Here is a 12,692-nt window from a genome sequence, read left to right on the forward strand (position 1 = left end):
TGCTGCTTGGCCTGCTGTGTTCATCCAGCCCTGCACCTTGTTGTCTCTAATATCCTTTACACATTTATTGACTGCATGTATAATTTCAAACTTACTTAGATCATATAGGTCTAGTATTTTCACTAACATTTACTGACTTAAAAGATAAAAGAACTATCACCTCTTAATTATGCAAGCAAGTCAGACAGACACTCTAATCCAAGTAGCAGCCAGCATTTAGCAAATATTTAAACAATCTCCTGCTTCCCCAGGACAGTCACACAAACTTCTGTGTACAATAGATAAAACTGTGTAACACCATAGTGATAGTTCTTACATATATTAAAATTCTATGTATAAAGAGGCTACTGTAAGAACTGTACCTGGGAATTCCATTGCTGCCTCGAACTGTGTACTGCAGATGCTCAATAAAGAGGCTAATTTTGCCACTCACCGATTTTGGTCGTTACTTGAAACACGATCCCACACAATGTGGGAAGGTGTGAGGTTGCGTACTTTCGTGGAAAGAATAGAGGCGTAGACTATTTTCCAAATGGGGAAAGGCTCCAGAAATCTGAAGCACAAAGGACATAGTTCAGGATTTACTTAAGGTTAACATGTATGTTCAGTTGGCAGTTAGGAAGGCTAATGCAATGTTATTGTTCATTTCAAGTTGGCTAGAATACAAGAGCAGAAATGTATTGCCAAGGCTGCATAAAGCTCTGGTTAGACTGCATTTTCAATATAATGAGCAGTTTTGGGCCCTGTATCTGAGGAAGGACACGCTAGCGATGGAGGGATCCAGAGGGGGTCTACAAAGATGATTCGGAGGGTGACGGGCTTGTCATATGAGGAGCGGTTGAGGATTCTGGGTCTGTACTCGGTGGGGTTTAGAAGAAGATCTTACTGAAATTTACAGAATACTGAGATGCCTGATATCATGGATGTGGACAAGATGTTTCCACTAGTAGAGAGACTAGGGCCCAACGGCACAGCCTCAGAGTGACAGGCTGACCCTTTAGGTCTGAGGCAAGGAGGAATTTCTTCAGCCAGAGGATGTTTAATCTGTGGAACTCATTGCCGCAGAAGGCTCTGGAGGCCAAGTTATTGAGTGTATTTAAGACAGAGATAGATAGGCTCTTGATTAGTGAGAGGATCAACAATTATGGAGAGAAGGGGATTGAGAAATATGTTAGCCTTGATTGAGTGGGAGCAGACTTGATTGGCTGAATGGCCTCATTCTGCTCCTATGTCTTATGGGTGGGCATAAGTGGGGTGCGTTAAGGGGTGGGTGGGAGATAAATGGGTCATATTGGGGGATAGGTGGCTGAATATGTTGGGTGGATGGATTTGTGTGGGGTTCAAGTGTAGGGCTAATACGTGGTTTGTAGGGGGTGAGGGGGGTTATTCGGTGCCGTTAGACGGGTGAAGGATAGGGTACAAAAGGGTTGGTGGAGGTGCACAAAACTTGTCGCGGTCGAAAACAATGAACAGTCAATCAATTCGCTGTCCTTTGACTTACAGGCGTTTGGGATGTTGGGTATATGCGACTGCCGTGCGTGCACGCACTAGCGTACACTGGCTGCGCGCACGCAGCGGCGAGACGGATGGGGAAATTGGGGACGTAGTTGTTTAAGGGTGGGAGCAGCAAGTTGAGGCTGCGTCGTAGTGGCACGAGTGTGGTGATGGGTTCGCTTCTAACCGAGTCCGTGTGGGGTTGGTCTGTATTCGCCTTGGTTTTCCTGGTAGGCTAAACCACCCATGAGCAGTGTCCTGCGTGGAACAGTGAATGATTGATGAATTAATCGTGTGTGTGTGCGCGTACTGAGAGCGTCGGGGTAGGCCCGAGCCTCTATTTGGGGAACTGGGGTTGAGGGGTTGTCGGCTCTGATTCAGTCTCTGACTAGATCGCCCACCTCCCTTCATTTCCCAGGCTCTAAGATTTTAATAATGAGTTCACAAACCTTCAGGAGTATGCCCGAGTTTCACTCACAATAGTGTCCGGGGTATTTCCCTTTAAATGCCTGAGGACTGGCAATCCTAAGAACTTGGCAACTTTTATCAACCACAAATCATGAAATAGGCAGGTTCATGTCAGGAACTTGTGTGAATGTCCACTACAGTTTGGAAGCAGATCATTCGACCTATGGAGTCCACCCAAAACCATCTCTGTATCCTTGCATTTCACATGCTATTCCACCTAGCCTGCATAACTTCCAACTGCGGGACGAAACCGGAGCACCTGGAGGAAACCCATGCAGACAAGGGGACAATGTGCAAACTCCACACAGACAATCGCCTGAGTGTGGTATCTAATCCAAGTCATTAGTACTGTGAGGCAGTAGTGCTACATCCCGACCCGAAACGTCAATTTTCCTACTCCTCCGATGCTGCCTGGCCTGCTGTGTTTCTCCAGCTTCATTACTGTGTTATCTTTGACTCTAGCATCGGCAGTTCTTGCTGTCTCTGAGTGCTAGCCACTGTGCCGTCCCGAGCTTTCTCTGCACCCTGTTAAAATTCTGGGAAATGCTTATTATTTATTAGTGTACTTCAGATAGCAAGCAGGCACTTGACGTTTGCATTTCATTGTTGTCTCATGTTTCTGCAGGTATGACACTTGTAAACTTCAAACATGGCTTGCTTTCGTGTGCCCGTGAAAATTGAGGCCAGTAGATTCTATTTTAGGTGCTGTGCTTATTCAAACACAGTACACAGGTGGAGTTCATATACATATATAATCCAGTGCTGAAGCAGGTGCAAGGGATTGAATGGCCTCTTTGTGTTTCATAGAATTATAGAATCCCTACAGTGTGGAAACAGACCCTTTGGCCCAACAAGTCCACACCGACCCTTGGAGCATCCCACCCAGACCCATCCCCCTATAACCCACCTACGCTACAGACCCCTGAACACTACGGGCAATTTAGCATAGCCAATCCACCTAACCTGCACATCTTTCTCGAGATTAATAACTACCCCAAATGTTTGTGCAACAGCGCATTAAATTTGTGCCTTTAATACAGAAAATGGATGTTTTGGAGAAAGGTTAAGAAACTGAACTGGCATGAGCCAGATAGAAAAGAGGAAAGACTTGTATTTATAATCCATCTTGCAAAGCCTCATAAATTCCCAAAGCACTTTACAGTCAATGAAATTGATTTGAAGTGTAATCACTGTTACGTAAGAAACTGGCAGCCATAGAAATGATACAACACAGAAGGGGAACATTCAGCCCATCTTATCCATGTCGACCTAAAGACACTCAGATGCCCTTTCTATCCCATTTTCCTGAACATGACGCACAGCCCTGTAGCTTTCAGCACTTACGGTGCAGATCCAGGTACTTCGTAAAAGAGTTGAGGCACTCTGCCCCCACCACAAACTCAAGTAGTGAATTCCAGACACCCACCATTGTCTGTGTAAAAACAAAAGGTTTTCCTTACATCATGTTTTAATCCTTCTGCCATTTAGCTTGAATCTGTGACCCCTGGTTTTTAAACTCTCTGTCAAGGAAAACGTGTTCTTCCTGTCTATCTCTGCCCCTCACCATTTTCTATACCTCAGTAATGTCACCACTCAGCCTTCTCTGTTCCAAGGAAAACAACCCCAACCTCTCCAGTCGCTCCTCTTGGGTATAATTCTGCAGCCCTGGCAACATTCTAGTAAACTCCTGTATTCTTTCCAGAGCCATTATGTCTGTCCTGTTATGTGGTGACTAGAACTGCACGCAATACACCAGTTGTGGCCTCACCAGTGTTTGTACAAATTCATCATTATATACTTTTGTATTCGATCCCTTCTGAGCCCAGGATTCTTGTATTCTTGCCCTTGTATTCTATATATACCTTTGTATTCTCTCCCTTCTGCCATATACCTTCTTTACAACCTTATCAGCCTGTACTGTTACCTTTAGAGACCTGTGTGTACACCAAGATCTCTCACTTCATCTACTCCTCTCGGTATATTCTCAACAATTGCGTATTCTCTTTTTTTAACTCCCTTCAGGAAAAAGAAGGAAGCATTTGTTGGGTGTAGACAGCAGAGATCGAGTGAATCCTTAGAAGAGTACAAAGGCAGTAGGAGTATACTTAAGAGGGAATTCAGGAGGGCAAAAAGGAGACATGAGATAGCCTTGGCAAATAGGGTTAAGGAGAATCCAAACGGATTTTATAAATACGTTAGGGACATAAGGTTAACTAAGGAGAGAATAGGGCCCCTTAAAGATCAGTAGAGCCAGCTGTGTATGGAACTGCAGGAGATCGGAAGTTACTAAACGAGTACTATACATCAGTATTTACTGTGGAGAAGGATATGGAAAATATAGAACATGGGGAAATAGATAGCAACATCTTGAAAAATGTCGATATTACAGAGGAGGAATTGCTGGATGTCTTAAAGTGCACAAATGTGGATAAATCCCTGGGACCTGATCAGGTGTACCTTAGAACTCTGTGGGAAGCTAAGGATGTGATTGCTGCGCCCCTTGCTGAGATATTTATATCATCAACCCACATCAGAAAAGCGCCAAACAGGGAGACCACCATCTGGGAAGACCACAATGTTGGGCCAAGACTGCCTTTCTCCTCTTTCAGGGACCTGGAGCCTCAGTCCAGCCTGCAAGTCCAGGCCAGGGGAGTTCCTTGCTGACTGGGAGGCCCCAGGCTAGGGTGGAGCTGAATCTGGTTAATCCTGGCATTGCTGCAGCTGCCACCGGGGACAACCTCCTCCTCCTGCCACTTTCCAGGCTTGAAATAACAATGAAGAAAGACAAAAAAAAAGAGCATAAGTAGAAAAAAGTTTAAAAAAGGGAAAGAAAGCCGATGTGAACAGATGAATCCTGGGCTCAGCCCCTTTTCTCGGTCACCATCTTGAAATACAAGTGCTTGGAGAATGGGAAAACCTGTTTCTTTAAACTGGAGCTTTATAGATGTTGTGCATCAGGCTTCCAATTGTATTAATGTTTTTATGCTTGTAATTTAACATAGAGAACGTTTGAAAGGGCATGTGCTATGTGATCTAATTTGGACAATAATGCTTTTCTGAAACAGCTACAAAATGCTTTTGTTCTGAGCTGTGCAAAGTAGGTGCTCTTTATCTGAAGTGGTGTATATTTCTGGATGCTGTAATTGTGTTTCACTATAAATAATGCTGTTCTATAAGTGTGGAGTACAAATATAGTGGAATAAAGTAAATGAAGCAATGCCTAATAACCTCATATGAGCAATGGAAATTTTAATGGACTTTTACACACCAAAATTTAGAAGAATGAGAAGTATCCTCATTGGAACTTTGACAATTCTGAAGGAACATGGCAGGCTAAACATTGAGATTGTTTACTCTGACTTCAGAGTCTAGACAACAGGGAGCAGTCTCGGATAAGGAGTCAAACTGTTTTGGATACTTATATGAAGAAATTACTTCGCTCAGGGTTGTATATCTTTGGAATTCTCTGCCCCAGAGAGCTAGCTACTCAGTCCTTAAGTATAGCAAGACATGGAGTCAGTTAGCTCAGTGGGCTAGACAGCTGATTTGCAACACACAGTGATACCAACAGCATAAGTTCAGTTCTAATTCTGGCTGAGGGTGACCGTCTTCTCAGCCTCTCCCCTTGTTTGAGGCGTGGTGAGCAACAGGGTAAGCTGTAAGGAGAGAGCAGCCAAATGGCTCTGGGACTGTGGTTACTTCGTATAATCAAACTCAAATCAATAGATTTTTTTCAATTCTGAGGGAATCAAGGACGTGGGATCCACTGAAAAATAGGTTTGAGATCAAGGATCAGCTGTGATTGTGTGGCTGTAAGGTTCACTCTTGCTCTTGTTCACCCACCCCATGTTCAAGGATTTTCTGCATTGGCCAGAAGTTTTTATGGCTGTTGTGGAGTTATTATATATTGTAAAATGTTGATGTCTTGTCAGATTACCCTTGGTTGTACTTGGTTCAGGTCTCAAAAAGGTTGTCTTAATAAATATCTCGTGTGTCTTCATTTTTCAAGCAGTAGTTTTTGGTGTTAGCATCTATGTGCACCTTGAATTGGGTTTCCTGGACTGTAACAACCTAGACTGAGAAATCTACATTTCTTTTTCATCACTTACCTAGGAGCAGTCCCCGCCATGACTCCAACTGAATCAGATGACTGTTGTAGCACAAAAGTGGGATTGCACCTTTTGAGATCCTGTGGCTCAGTGATTGCTGTGAGAAACTGCTGAGCTTGTGCAAAGCTAAAAGATTTTTGTCTGAACGTGACCACTTTCACCTTGGATCACATTGAGTCATTCTTTTAGCAATGTGCATGAGGCTTTGAAATATTTTTGCACCATTGTCACTTGTGAATGTTGAGAAGTGGCTTTCAGACTGGATTAACTACCCAGAGTTCCTTATGGCAACTTGTGAAACTGAATTCAGTAAAGGTGATAAGTTGTGAGTTAGTATTTGAAAAATTGGGATGGAACTTGCCAAAGAAGTTTGAGTATCCAACCAATTCATTCATTTAGGAAGGATGTGAAGGCATTAGAGAGTGCAGAAATGATTTGCAAAAATGATTCCAAGGTTGAGGATCCTCAGTTATTTGGATAGATTGGAGGTGCTGAGGTTGTTCTTGGAGAAATAAAAGTTTGGGAGAGGGGATTTAATGGAGGTGTTCAAAATCGGTCACGGCCTGAACAGTCAATAGAGAGAAATTTTCCATTGGTAAAAGAATCAAGATCCAGAGGGCACCGTTTGGGAAAGAAGCAATGAGGACATGAGGATATCTTGCACGTAATGGATGGTTGGGATCTAGGATGCATTGTCTGTAAGTAGTATGTGAGTCTAGTCAATTATGGCCTTTAAAAGAGAATTATTATCTGAGGAGAGAAAATTTATAAGTCTAAAGGGCTAAAGCAGAGGAATGGGAATTTGTGAGTAGCTGCAGAAGGCCAGTGTGGACAAGATGAGCCCAATGGCCTATGATTCTTTTCAATATCTTTCAGGGCAAGACATCTGCCACTCTTATCTGTTTTTGATGATTAATAAGCATGACACAGTTTTGCCCCTGTAGAATAGAATTAGGAGAATTCTTGTCCAGTGCCCTAGCTAAATGGTGCTATTTGTCTCTAGCTTTGCTCAGCTGGGTTTGAGTAGACTCCCAGATATAAATGGAGAATGGTACTTCAGTTGAAGGCTTGAGATCTTCTTGCAGACAAGCCGTGACTTAGCAAGAATCTAGGACGTTTATCCCAAATAATCCTTGCAGACTACTCCTGGGTATAACATCCTTATAAAGTGAATGGGAATCCATGGTTAAGTGTTGGCACTGTTGGCAGAAACCAAAAAAGCATCATCCCAATTTGAGCTGTGTGAAGCAGAACCTTTTTCACAAGAGGCAGAGTAAATGCTCCATATAGATGGAATATAATCGGCTCCCATTGGGTATCCCTGTATCCAAGGGAAGCAGTATTAACAAATATCTATTGCCTTTTCTGAGACACTGTGCATATATATTTCTGATACAGGTAATGGAAGGCACTCAACAGATTAGTCATCTGGGAATTGTGTGCCAAGTCTTTGACCAGTAGATCTGATGGATAATCTGGAAACATGCTGACTGCCTAGGGTGGATCCCTGTCGGGCAACACAGAGTCAGGTTAAATATACACAGCCCTATCAATGTTCTTGTGAGCCATGCTGGCTTATGTTGTTCAAATAGCAGTCACCTGACTTCAAACTATGTCTTGCACCCAGAAAAGGTATCTCCCTGGTCACCAAACATTTCCCAGGAGTTGTATATGGTTGTCCCACAAGAGACTCCAAAACACAGTGGTCAGCCCATTCCCTCCTGGAGCTTTAATTTGCAAGAACAGTGGAATTTTGTAGAATTTCAAGCTGCTTGGTGCTATCTAGATCCTCCATAGGATTCTGCAGCCGCCCTTGCTGGTCAAGACCAAAAAGTAAACAAATTCACAAATGACGCTGACTTTAGTGCTAATGTTTTCTGATTCTGTGAAGCACAATTAGCTGCTTCCATTTCTCCTGCCTCTCTTTCATTGACCAGAAGATTGGTGATTTTAGTTTTGGAATTTCTCAGAATTTGGAATTGCAGCTTCTCAGATGTCTCTCGGCCTGATGACTTAGAGGTCCGTCACATTTCCTTATTTATGCATCCACTGTACAGCTTGATCTTCAGCTGAGTCTGAGATAGATTTTCCAATGGAGCACATCCTCAAATGGCCTTATCTTGTACAAAGAACAAAGAAAATTACAGCACAGGAACAGGCCCTTCGGCCCTTCAAGCCTGCGCCGATCCAACTCCTCTATCTAAACCTGTTGCCTATTTCCCAAGGATCTGTATCCCTCTGCTCCCTGCCCATTCATGTATCTTGAGGTTGGGTGGCTTGCCGAGCTGGTTTGTTGTTCCACAGACGTTTCGTTACTGTGCTTGGTAACATCCTCGGTGCAGCCTCTGATGAAGCATAGGTGTGTTTTCCTGCCTGGTTTTTAAACTCTGGGGTCCGTTGTGATGAATTGCCTCACTTCCGGGTTTCCTCCATAGTGGAATGTATATAGGGTCGAGTTCAATGTGTTTATTAATAGCATGCTTTGTGGAGTGCCATGCTTCCAGGAATTCTTGTGCTTGTCTCTGCCTGGCCTGTCCCAGGATCTTGGTGTTGTCCCAGTCGAAGTCGTGGTCTCCTTGTCCTTGTGGATTGAGATGCAGGAGTATTGGTCGTGTCTTTTTGTAGCCAGTTGCTGTTCATGTACTCTTGTTGTTAGTTTCCTTCCTGTTTGTCCGATGTAGTGTTTCTCGCAGTCTCTGTAGGGGATCTTGTAGATGACATTGGTCCTGTCCATGGCGGGGAGTGGATCTTTAGTTCGGGTGAGCACTTGTCGTAGGGTTGATGTGGGCTTGTGTGCCACTCTGATGCCCAGTGGTCATAGAAGTCTTGTGGTGAGTTCTGACGTGTTCCTGATGTAGGGTAGTGTGATGAGTGTGTCGGGGAGTGTAGAATCTTTCTGATGCTGTTCCTGTAGACATCTCCTGACCCAGTTCTTTGGATATCCATTATCCTTGAACACTTGGAAGAGGTATTCCTCCTCCTCTTGGCGTAGTTCCATGTTGCTGCAGTGTGTTGTTGCCCTTTTAAATAGTGTTCGCACACAGCTTCGTTTGTGTGTGCTGAGATGGTTACTATTGAAGTTCAGTACCTGGTCTGTGTGTGTGGCTTTTCGGTGTACTTTCATTTGCAGTTCCCCATTTGTCTTGCGCTGTACCATGACGTCCAGGAATGGGAGTTGTTTGTTCTTCTCCCCCTCTCTGGTGAAATTTATTCCAGTGAGGGTGGTTATGAGTTTGTGTGTCTCTTCTGATTTGGTCCATTTAATGATGACAAAGGTGTCGTCTACGTAGCGTATCCATAGTTTAGGTTGAATTTGGGGAAGAGCAGTCCTTTCCAGTCTTTGCATCACTGCTTCTGCTATGAGTCCGGAGATAGGCGATCCCATGGGTGTCCTGTTGATTTGCTCGTATGTTTGGCTGTTGAAGGTGAAGTGGGTGGTCAGGCATAGGTCCAGTAGTTTAAGCATGTTGTCCTTGGAGATGGTTTCACTGGGGTCGTGTTCTCGTTCAAGTAGTGTCATTGTTTCCCTTGCTAGTGGTATGTCTATTGATGTGAATAGGGCGGTGACATCAAACGGTATCATGGTCCCTTCATCCTCTATCGTTGTCTTTGATGGAGTTGAGGAATTCTTAGGCTGAGTGGATGGAGTGGGGTGATTTGTTGACTAGGTGCTTGAGTCTTCTTTGTAGTTCTCTGGCTAATCTGTGCGATGGAGTGTCTGGTAGGGAGACTATGGGTCTGAGGGGGACTTCCGGCTTGTGCACTTTAGGGAGGCTGTAGAATTGGGGTGTGTTGGTTCCTTCGGGGTTTCATTCTTATGAAGTCTGTTTTGTTGATCTGTCCTGTTTGTTTAAGTCTTTGTAGTGTGTATAGGATTTTGTTGCCGAGTTGTGGTGTCGGGTCAGTTTGTACTGGTCGGTATGTGTTCTCGTCGGCGAGCAGTGCTTGTGCTTTGGAGATGTAGTCCTTTTTATTCATTATCACTGTTACGCGCCCTTTGTCTGCAAGTAGTATAGTGATGTTCTTGTCCTTCTTTAATCTGTCCAGGGCTTGTCTTTCCCATGTGTTGAGGGTGTTGAGTTCCCTCTTTCTGGTTAGTGTCGGGACTACTGTCTGTCTTATAGTTTGTTGTGTTTCTTTGATATTGTTGGTCTTGAGTGTGGCTTCCAGTGTAGCTAGCCATTCCGTTTTGTTGGCGTCCCTGTAGTTGTAGTTCAGTCCCCAGGTGAGAACGGCTTTTTCCGTGTCTGTCAGTTTCCTGTCGGAGAGGTTCCTTATCCATGTGTCAGTTCTGTTGTTGTCTTTTTTGTGGATAAGTGTGGTTAGCTTGTCTTGCAGGGTCTGTCTTTTCTTGGCTCTTGTGGTCTGTCGGCTGATATAAACAGCTCGTTCCATGTCGGTTGTCCAGTCTTGATTGGTAGCTTCCTGGAATAACGTTTTTTGGCGCATAATTTCTCTGTTATATTTGTGGAGCTGGTTGTGTGCGTCATTTATCATTACCCTTACCATCTTGTGGCCGTTTTGTTCTGCTGTTTTCCGGGCTTGTGGGTTGCTGATGGCTGGTTTGTAGTTCACACTGCGTGGTAATACCTGGTTCTTGGTTCGAAAAGTACACCGAAACGCCACACACACAGACCAGGTATTGAACTTCAATAGTATCCATTCCAGCACACACAAACGAAGCTGTGTGCGAACACTATTTAAAAGGGCAACAACACACTGCAGCAACATGGAACTACGCCAAGAGGAGGAGCAATACCTCTTCCAAGTGTTCAAGGATGATGGATATCCAAAGAACTGGGTCAGGAGATGCTTACAGGAACAGCATCAGAAAGATTCTACATGCCCCGACGCACTCATCACACTACCCTACATCAGGATCACCACAAGACTTCTACGACCGCTGGGCATCAGAGTGGCACAAAGCCCACATCAACCCTACGACAAGTGCTCACCCGAACTAAAGACCCACTCCCCGCCATGGACAGGACCAATGTCATCTACCAGATCCCCTACAGAGACTGCGAGAAACGCTACATCGGACAAACAGGAAGGAAACTAACAACAGGAGTACATGAACAGCAACTGGCTACAAAAAGACACGACCAATACTCCTTCATCTCAATCCACAAGGACAAGGAGAATCACGACTTCAACTGGGACAACACCAAGATCCTGGGACAGGCTAGGCAGAGACAAGCACAAGAATTCCTGGAAGCATGACACTCCACGAAGCATGCTATTAATAAACACATTGAACTCGACCCCATATACATTCCACTATGGAGGAAACCCGGAAGTGAGGCAATCCATCGCAACGGACCCCAGAGTTTAAAAACCAGGCAGGCAACCACACTGATGCTTCATCAGAGGCTGCACTGAGGATGTTACCAAGCACATTAACGAAATGTCTGCGGAACAACAAACCAGCTCGGTGAGCCAACCAACCTCAACACCCACAACCCAAGCTACAGATCTACTCCAAAACCTTAGACATTCATGTATCTGTCTAGATACATCTTAAATGACGCTATCATGCCTGCCTCTACCACCTCCGCTGGCAATGCGTTCCAGGCACCCACCACCCTCTGCGTAAAGAACTTTCCACGCATACCTCCCTTAAACTTTTCCCCTCTCACCTTGAAATCATGACCCCTAGTAATTGACTCCCCCATTCTGTGAAAAAGCTTCTTGCTATCCACCCTATCTATACCTCTCATGATTTTGTAGACCTCAATCAGGTCCCCTCCTCAACCTCCGTATTTCTAATGTAAATAATCCTAATCTACTCAACCTCTCTTCATAGCTAGCGCCCTCCATACCAGGCAACATCTTGGTGAACCTCCTCTGCACCCTCTCCAAAGCATCCACATCCTTTTGGTAATGTGGCGACCAGAACTGTCCGCAGTATTCCAACTGTGGTCGAACCGAAGTCCTGCACAACTGCAACTTGACCTGCCAACTCTTGTACTCAATACTTGGATCCCTGTGTCAAATCGTAGACCTAGTTGACGACAGAGCCCAAACCTTGTCCATCTATTTAGCCCCAAGGAAGAGTAGTCTTCCAATTATTTTTCTAGTGATCAATTGTGGAAAAGCTTAGAACATTTTGTAATGTTAATATCATCTTGTAGTTTAGATTTCAAAGTAGTGGCAGATGGGTGTTGGTGACTTCTGTGAAGGATTTTCTTTTTTTTAAAAAAAAACACGGTCATAGTCTTTCTGGAACAGTGATTCAATTCAGCATTTGTCTTAATGCAGATGAATACACCCCTGTGGTGTTAATAGAAAGATATTTATACTGTTCTGTAGGATAAATATTGAACTAGAAACAATGCTAATAGTCTTCAGAAGGATCCAGGATAGAACAAGTTTTTTTAAAATTCAGTTCAGAAGACTTTAGAAGCAAGTTTAGCTCCTCTTAGGATTAGTTCAGCATAGTTTAGGGAACAAGTCACCTCAGCAGACGAGTTTAGTTTACGGTACTACTAAACCAAGAGAAGGTTTGCTTCGAAACCTTTAGGTTATTAGAACTGAAAAAATGTTGGCTCTGAGATTTGTGAAAAATCAGTTTGGATGTGCAAACTTTTCTTCTAAATACATCTTTAGAAGACTGACATC

General features: G+C 44.0%; 1 protein-coding gene across 4 annotated transcripts in view; it reads left to right on the forward strand.

Annotated features, from left to right (window-relative positions):
* The first annotated feature begins 1,558 nt into the window (after positions 1–1,558).
* Positions 1,559–12,692, forward strand: part of lmbrd1 (LMBR1 domain containing 1) — a 260,769-nt gene continuing 249,635 nt past the window's right edge. For 2 of the 4 annotated variants that reach the window (XR_007262077.1, XM_048596599.1), the window contains exon 1: positions 1,576–1,724. Coding sequence is in view for 3 of the 4 variants with exons in the window: in XM_048596599.1 (XP_048452556.1) it covers positions 1,665–1,724 (60 nt within the window). In the remaining variant the exon portion in view is untranslated. Of the gene's footprint in view, positions 1,725–12,692 lie in introns of all 4 variants that reach the window. The other 2 variants (XM_048596598.1, XM_048596600.1) reach the window with 2 other exon arrangements.

Source organism: Rhincodon typus, chromosome 5 (assembly GCF_021869965.1).
Source record: "Rhincodon typus isolate 14 chromosome 5, sRhiTyp1.1, whole genome shotgun sequence".
Classification (NCBI taxonomy): Eukaryota; Metazoa; Chordata; class Chondrichthyes; order Orectolobiformes; family Rhincodontidae; genus Rhincodon; species Rhincodon typus.